The sequence below is a fragment of the Sturnus vulgaris genome, chromosome 9 (genome assembly GCF_052056855.1).
Source record: "Sturnus vulgaris isolate bStuVul1 chromosome 9, bStuVul1.hap1, whole genome shotgun sequence".
NCBI lineage: Eukaryota > Metazoa > Chordata > Aves > Passeriformes > Sturnidae > Sturnus > Sturnus vulgaris.
Window position 1 is genome coordinate 9,120,423 of NC_142251.1, and position 8,806 is coordinate 9,129,228.

At 46.5% G+C, this 8,806-nt stretch overlaps 1 protein-coding gene across 2 annotated transcripts; it reads left to right on the forward strand.

Annotated features, from left to right (window-relative positions):
- Positions 1-883: 883 nt before the first annotated feature.
- Positions 884-8,272, forward strand: DMBX1 (diencephalon/mesencephalon homeobox 1). Of its 2 annotated transcripts, none has more exons than XM_014872217.2 (4): positions 884-1,046; positions 5,654-5,832; positions 7,052-7,406; positions 7,872-8,272. In XM_014872217.2, exons 1-4 carry the CDS (start codon positions 893-895, stop codon positions 8,270-8,272), a joined length of 1,089 nt encoding a protein of 362 aa, XP_014727703.2. In that variant the 5' UTR covers positions 884-892. The 2 variants fall into 2 exon arrangements, with proteins under 2 accessions (XP_014727703.2, XP_014727702.2); XM_014872216.2 differs by having other exon boundaries at positions 893-1,044; positions 5,637-5,832.
- The last annotated feature ends 534 nt before the right edge of the window (positions 8,273-8,806 follow it).

An 8,806-nucleotide genomic window follows, 5' to 3' on the forward strand; every position in this document is an offset into this window, starting at 1 on the left:
AAACGGTGGTTTAAAAAATTTATTTCGTGGCTAATGTTTCACAACTTCCTTTCTGATGTCTTACAAACTGCAGAAACGACATCCTGGAGGCCCTCAGTCATTTACAACAGGGATGAATGAAGCATTGCTCGGCTTTTGAGATCAATATTAGCTCAGTTTTACAGATGTTCTGTAAGGAAAAAGAGCTTGAAGTTTCATGCAGAGCCCACACTAGAAAAAAAAAAGCCATTAGTTTTCGGAAATAATTTCCTTGCTATTGAGCTATGAAACGTCGGTATTTATTGCAAACCTTATTCCCTCTTTAGCCATAACATTTTTGGTGCTATTATGCTGCAGATTTATTTTCCTTTACACCACATGCTCTCTCTCCCCACACCCCCCCCCCCCCCCAATATAATTTGTGTTTTCCTAAGAAGACCTGTTAGAAAAATGAATAATGACTGGAAACAAATTATAAATGAGAGTTCAGATGAGAAACATTATTTGACATTCCAGCACTGGGATTACAAATAGTCCACTATAGGCAGTGATAGGGGCAAAATCCCAGCTAGCCCTGGGATAGAGCTAGGACAATGCATTAAAAGTCACTGCAATATGATAAACTGTATTGTGGTATGCAAGAAAATTAATTTTGCATGTTTTGATCAGCTTGAGTGAGATATAGTCAGATTTTGGGTTTTAAGTTTGGAAGCTGGACTGGTGTTGATGGTGTACAGAAGGTATTTCCATTCCTGTCCCAGAACCTGTTGGAGGGTCAGACACGAGCCTTGCATGCAGCGCTTCAGTTCTGAGCTCAGCATTTCCCAAGCTCTGCTGAGACACCAGGATGCTGGAGCAGCACGTGCCTAAGCCCCTGTCTCCTGTGGCTGGTGTTTTTCAGGTCGATGCCACCATGCAGCACTATGGAGTGAACGGCTACTCCCTGCACGCCATGAACTCGCTGAGTGCCATGTACAACCTCCACCAGCAGGCAGCTCAGCAGGCCCAGCACGCCCCCGACTACCGGCCCTCCGTGCACGCCCTCACCCTGGCTGAGAGACTGGCTGGTAAGAACAACTCATGGCTTTTGCCTTTGCCTGGCACTAAAGACCCCACTCAACCATCCAACCAACCAAACCAACCAAACCACCCAACCAACCACCCAACCAAACCACCCAACCAACCACCCAACCAAACCACCCAACCAACCACCCAACCAACCAAACCAAACCAACCAACCACCCAACCAACCAAACCAACCAACCAACCACCCAACCAACCAAACCAAACCAACCAACCACCCAACCAACCAACCACCCAACCAACCAAACCACCCAACCAACCACCCAACCAAACCACCCAACCAAACCACCCAACCAACCACCCAACCAACCAAACCACCCAACCAACCACCCAACCAACCAAACCAAACCAACCAACCACCCAACCAACCAAACCAACCAACCAACCACCCAACCAAACCACCCAACCAACCACCCAACCAACCAAACCAAACCAACCAACCACCCAACCAACCAAACCAACCAACCAACTAACCACCCAACCAACCACCCAACCACCCAACCAACCACCCAACCAACCACACAACCAAACCAACCAACCACCCAAACAACCAACCACCCAAACAACCAAACCAATCAACCAACCAACCAACCAACCAACCAAAAAAACCCAAAAAAATCCAGCACAAAAAAACCCCTTGTTGCTTGCATTGAGTGAAACTCTTCTGGAGTGTGACAGCCAAGAGCCATGGTGTGCTCCCCAGTGCTGTCCCTGTGGCCAAGCTCTCAGGTGACACTTGCCCTCCAGCATTTGCTGGCACCTTGCTTCAGACTGGCCTCTGGCAGCTGGGAAGCTCAGGGGGGAGATGGGATGTGGCTCCATTATATAGGATTGAAAAGAGAGAATTAAAAACACACTGAAATGTCTTTTAACAAGTAAGCAGAAAACAGCAAAGAATTTTCCCTTTCTTGTTAGTAAATAAGGGCAGAATGAACATGATCACGAAGTAAATTGTATTCCCTAGCTCAGACACCCAGGTCTTGAATTCCCCAACAGCCACTTCCTGCCATCCCAGGCTGCAGCTTGTTTCTCCACGTTGTTTCTTCATGCAGCTATTTTTCTTTTCTTTCCTTAAAACCACTTTTTCCCTCTAGGAAACGATCTTCATTTGGATCTTACTTAGGTTTCACCTTGACCTATTTAATTCTGGGGATCCTAGACCTTGCCTTGGGTGAAGCTTTCCTGCAGATCCTATTGCCTTCCATAAAACAGCTTTTTAGCTCAAGTCAAATCACATGTGACTTCACCCAGGCAATACCATTTACACAGCACTGTTGATGGTGAGGTAGCAGGACAGGAGCTGCTGGTCCAGAGCATCTGAGCTGGTTTTCTGTGTTCAGCCATGTCTGTAACAGCACTGCAATGGTGCTCTCATTAATAGGAAGTGCAAAGCCCAGACAGTGTTTTATGATTTCGTAGAGGTAATTTTTCAAAAATAATGGATGGAGACCTGAGAATATTTGGTGTGGTGGGGCACATATATCTGCTCTAAATTTCAGCCTGCCACAAAACATCCAGATCTGGCTGAGATTATCAAAGGCTCCTGCAGTGCAAGAGACCAACAGCTGCAACATCACTGTTTTGGTATGGACTTGGATGCAGTGATGTAAAGCAGACATGACAACCAGGACATGGGAGCTAAAGTAAAAGGTTACCATGCTTGTGATTCTAGAAACTTCCCCAGAATGAAATTATCTTCACTGTCTGAAACTGTGTATCTGTTCTAAGATAGCTTTCTAGTTGTCTGATATTAAAGTAAAGAAAAAAAAAATTCTTGAGAGATTCCTTCCAGTCTAAAGTACATGGGAAAACTTACCTGTCCAGACAGCTTTGGTGGGCTAAATTTAAAAAATAATGGCTTAAGCCAAATAAAGATGCAGAAGTTTCAGGAAGATCCTCTCAGATGGGCAATCCACAAACGCATGATGATAAAGGTCTTGGACTCTTTGGATCAGTGAGCCACAGCTGGCTATCAAATCTTTGTGCCAGCAATGTTCCCTTATCCAGCTGCTAATTGTGACCTTCAGAACATGGTTCTAAGTGGCCTGTGGGATCTTTGGGGTGGCACAGGGCAGAGCAGGAGTCACTGTCCTCATCAATAAACAACTAAAGTGGAATCAAGGAGACCTGGACTCTTCTCCTGGCTCTGCTGCTGGGCTACAGAGTGATGAGGAGAGCACTGTCCTTGTCCTGGTCATTCATCCCCTTGTTCCCTGCCTTTTTCAGAATGCAGGTGGTCAGATGGGAGCAGATGGTCCTGAACTCTGCAATGTACCTTTCAGATCCTGGGTTTCAAGGTGCCCCTTTTCTAGCTGCAAGGATGTCTTGAAAGATGTTTGGGATCTATATCTTTTAGAGTAGAGCATGGAGGACTTAATGTCTTTGGCCCTAACTAGGCAAAAGCAGTTGAAGATTAAAAAAAGAATAAAAAAGTAATTCTCGTATTCTTGACCAGAAGATTCAATTGGTTTCCTGACCTCTTATCTTTAAAATTAATAACCCATCTGGAAGACTTTCCAGATTAAATCCCACAGTCCCCTTGTCTGCTTATCATTGGCAGTGTAGGTATTATATACCTAAGAGCTGTTTCCTTTGCAGTTGCCTCACATTCTGTTACTTCTGAATATCTTTCAGTGCAGGTTATAGATCTCATTTGCCTTCCAGGGACAGTCAGAATAAAGCAGCACAAAAGCAAATGACCTTAAGTCAGAAAACAGAGGTTTCTGGTGGTAACTGCAAAGCCTCACCTGCAATTTATATTCTCCTTCTTGCACAAAGCCTGAAAACATAGTTAAAACATTAAAATAATTGCTGGTTGCCTCTCGCCGGAGTGGCCAAACTTAATGCATGAGCTGCTGCCTCTGGGGAGCTGGTAGGTCTAACCTCTACTCTAGAAATTTGGGAATATTCCAGCCTGCAGGTAGGGTGTTTAACCAGTGCCCTTTCTCCCGTTTTCATGTACTTGAAACACAAATGATAGCTTTTTAAAACATTTTGGGGCATCTTCAGTTTCATTTCTTGTGCTGGAATATCCCTTCTCCCCGCCTGGCTGCACTGTGAGCTGTGCCTGGATGCACAAGTATGGTCCCTCTGCCTCCAAAGGGGCAGCTTTATCACCAACATTTGAACTCCCCAAGGATCTCCAACACCTCAAACACAAAACTCTCTTGTATGCAACCAGCACTATATTGTTGAAGACCTTTAGCCTGATCACATCTTTGCCAGGGTGCCAAAACCACGCAGCTTTGGCAATCCCCCAGAAGGGCGCTGCGAGTGCTGGCCTGGAATGGAACAGCTGGAAGTTTGGGAAGAGGAATGTTTGAGCAGTGCAAAGCTGATTTGCTACGCTCGTTAGCCAGTGGATCTGAGACCTGGCTGTGTGGTGCTCAGGGTGGCCCGACAGCAGGTTTTGGTTCATTGTTTAGATTCATGTCACGATGCTCATGACAAAAGCGCAAATAAACAGCAGCCAGAGCCTTCATCGGGCTCTGATAGTGCCAGCTTTTCTCCCTGTGCTGTTGTTTTCTTGTGTGTTCATTCCTCCCTTCTACTGGAAGTCACATTCTTAACAGAATTAAAAATGATACCAGACACTGCTCTTTCTGCATTTCCTCTATGAGAGCAAACCTCTTGCCAGACTGTTTCATTCCAGGGCTGTAGCACAGCATGTCCCAACTTGCATAATAAAGGGTGGGGTTTTTTTTCATTTTCAAGTAACTTATTTTCATTGATTTAAGATCTTTCTACTCCCACTAACTGTTGTGCAATAATAATGCCTCTGGTAAAATAATAAGCCCTTTACTGTTGGCCTCAGATTTTCCCCAGTCTGAATTTCTTCTCTGCCCTCAATTTTCCAAGCTTGATTTGCGAAGTCAGACCTTGTGAGTAGGTGCTCTGCTGAAAAGAGCTCAGCACATGAGCTCTGGGCTTGCAACCAGTGGGGCTGGACGTGGTCCTGGCTGGTGTTTCCACCCCAGATGCTGGAGGGTGTCCGTGCTCAGCAAAGGATGTGCTTTGGAGCAAAATGCACAAAAGCACATGAGATTAAATGCTCTCTGAACTGAAGCCCAGAACAGCTCTCCAATATCATGACTTGAAGACTACAGTGAGCTATGGACAAGACATTAAACTACAAGTGTAAATCTCCCCACATAATTTTTAGTTGTGTTTCTTAATGGAAGGTGCTTATGCCATGGTGGGGTCTGGGCATCTGTGTGTCCTACCCCACTGATGTTGGAACAGATGGAGTTATTTCAGTCAAATTCAGCACTGGGGTTTCAACAGCTTTCACAGCTGTCACAGACAGAGGTTCTCTCTCCAGAACAGGCTTCTAGAACCATAGAATGGCTTGAGCTGGAAGTGATCTCAAAGGTCATCTAGTTTTAACCCCTCTGCTATGATTTTATCTTTTTGTACACCTCAATTAACCAGTAAAATCCATATGCATGTGTTTTATTATCTCCAAAGCAATGGAAAAAACATTCCATAGTTTTGTCTGATGTTAGCAAGTGCTTTATTCAACTGTCAGCATACAAATTCCAATAATTAAATTGGCCACTTTCCTTGTCTTCCAACGGCTGTACATTTCAAGACATCATTTTGGAGGCACGTTATGGATCCCAGCACCGCAAACAAAGGCGAAGCCGCACAGCCTTCACTGCCCAGCAGCTGGAGGCCCTGGAGAAGACCTTCCAGAAGACTCACTACCCAGACGTGGTGATGAGGGAGAGGCTGGCCATGTGCACAAACCTGCCTGAAGCCAGAGTCCAGGTACCCATATTTTGTGAGTTTGCAAGTGGGGATGCTTAAAAGAACAGTCCAGGTACCCATATTTTGGGGATTTGGGAGTGGAGATGTTTAAAATAACACAGCCAGGTTCCCAGAAGGCTGACAGCTCCCCTGGCCTTCCAGGATTCTTCCAGTGGGACCAAACATTTTGGGGCTGTGAAGTTGTCAAAGGCAGGGGCAGGGAGGATAAAATTATCTGAAGTCACACATCTGCTTAAGAAACTTCTAATCCATGCGCACGTTTTTTAAATTTAGGATTGTCTGAAGTGTACACTGGTTTTCATTTGTTCTTTCACATTTCTTTGGGGAAAATTTTAGAAACAGCAACAGAAGTCTGCTTATTTATTTATTTGTTAGGCTTTTCTGGCTTTCTCAAAAAAGTAGAGACCCAAGTAATTCCAGCTGCTCTTTTCCACCAGTGTCAACATTTGTAACATCTCAGGCCAAGGTTTGGGTTTGCTTCTTGTTTTTGCTTTTTTTTTCACTTTTGACTAGTGAAATGTGCTAGTTCATAACCTGCTGGTGAAAAGGTTCTTGTCTTCTTCATTGCAAAGGGAAAAAGTAGTGGAAAAAAATTAGTTTTTTATAGAAGTACCAAGGAATTTTGATCTAAAAAATTGTTTGTTCCCTTATCTAACCAACCAAACAACACAAACAAGATTTGTGAATCTATTTCTTGTAATCCGTGTCTCTTGATTTAGGTTAAAAAAATAATGGATTCTCTCCTCCTTTCCTAAATGCAGCTCCCAGACAAGAGCCTATGCCTGTAATGACTTACTTTGAGTGTTGCCATCGTAGTTTTGATACACTTATAGCCAAATGATTTTAGAAACTTAATAGACTGTAAGCCAATGTAATGTCATCAGACATTACAGCTGCAAGACATTCTTTTTGGATGCAGCTGCCTGACCAATTTAAGGGAAAAAACCTAACGAACCACAAAAAACATCAGCAGTGGAGCCTGTTAAAAAATCAATATAGAGGCTGGATATTTTCTATTCTGTTTGAAATGTTATTTGTAGTTTCACTGAAAACAGTCAAGCTCTAAGGTCCAGCAAAGTGGAACAGCCTTTGGGCACAGTGGGCTTGCAGCACCTCACTACTTGGGGTTCCCCTGAAGCTCTGAGGCTGAATGATGCTGACTTTAGCACTAAGCAGGATTCTCACTGGTTTTTCTCCCTTGCTGTTTGTGGCACTGAAGGTCTGGTTCAAGAACCGGAGAGCCAAATTCCGGAAGAAGCAGCGCAGCCTGCAGAAGGAGCAGCTGCAGAAGCAGAAGGACTGTGAGGGGAGCCACAGTGAGGGAAAGATGGAGCCGCCTGTGCTGGAGACCCAGGCTCCCACCCCAGACACGGAGAAGGTCCAGAGCCTCCCCAGCGAGGCTGGCACAGACCTCAACCTGACCCTGTCGGAACAGTCTGCCAGCGAGTCGGCACCCGAGGACCAGACCGACAGAGAGGAGGAGTTCAAGAGCACCTTGGACGAGGCCAAAGTGGACAAGAGCCCTGGTGTGGACAGCAAGACCTTGAACTGCAAGAGAGCGAGCCCAAAAGCAGGTGAGGGGCAGCATCTGGATGGGGGTTGGTGTCAGGACCTGGCAGGTTGGTGGTCAGGACTCATTTCCAAGGGGGATGCTGGTGGTTGGGTATAGTTCCATATTCCCTGTGGAGTGGGTGCTCATGGATAGGCTGCCCAGGCTTGGCCTCTTGTCCTCAGCACTGGACAGGCCCCACAGAGGGCAGGATGTCCATTGCAGCTGAGCACTCAAAGAGCAAAAACCTTCTGTTAAACCTTGGGGAGAACAGAGCCCAGCAGCAGCAGAGAGAGCTCAGCCCCATTTCTACACTCTGAGGTGCCAAGTATGGGAAAGGCACACATTTAGCTCTTGCCACATCCTCTCTCATTTGCCCTCCAGTGCAAGAGACAAGCCCATGCTGCTGCCCAAACCTTTCTGGGGTGTGAACAAGCACCTGCATCCAGCCTGTAGGAATAACCCCCATCCCCTCTGTCTCCTGCTGCAGAGTCCCCTCTCAGCGCGACTGTGACGCCTTCATCCAGCAGCGGCCTGGCTCAGACTCACTCCTACTCCTCCTCACCCCTGAGCCTCTTCCGCCTGCAGGAGCAGTTCCGCCAGCACATGGCAGCCACCAACAACCTGGTGCATTACTCCTCCTTTGAAATGGGGACACCGTCTGCCATGCCCTACCTGGGCATGAACGTCAACGTGGCCCCGCTCAGCTCCCTGCACTGTCAGTCCTATTACCAGTCACTGTCCCACGCTCAGCAGGTCTGGTCCTCCCCCATCCTGCAGGCCTCCAGCTCCCTGCCAAGCCTGAACAGTAAAACCACGAGCATTGAGAACCTGAGGCTGCGGGCAAAGCAGCACGCGGCGTCCCTGGGGCTGGACACCCTCCCCAACTGAGTGCCCGCCAGGAGATGCAGCAGAGGTTGGCACTACACACAGCACTCCTTGAATCCCCACTCACCCCCACCTCTCCCTGGAGTGAGGTGCTCCCTTGCAGGGAAAACTTTGCATTTATGAACGTCTTACTAGCACCACGGTAGCGTCAGTCATGGCTACTGGCCTGCTCTTCAGTACATATGTAATGAGGAAGGGGGAAAGGATCTGTGTTCAGACAGATGAACTGTCCTCTGGACTGCCATGAGTTCAGCCTGTAACGTTCAGGAGGAGCCCCTTGTCCTCATGCCCTCGATAAGGTGCCAACTGTGTTATATTCACCTTTTATTTTGTTGTTGCTGTTGCATTCTTCGGGGGGAGAAAGAGTCCTGCTTTGTCTTGTATATAGTTTATAATGTTGACAGCACCCATCATCTGTGTGTTCCTGTCAGTGTTACAGAACTGTGACCTCTTTTGCTTTTATTCCCCTTTCTTTTCAGTTTTAGTAGCTAGTATCAGAGTTACTAATCAGCCATCACCTTGACCTCAGCTGGTAGC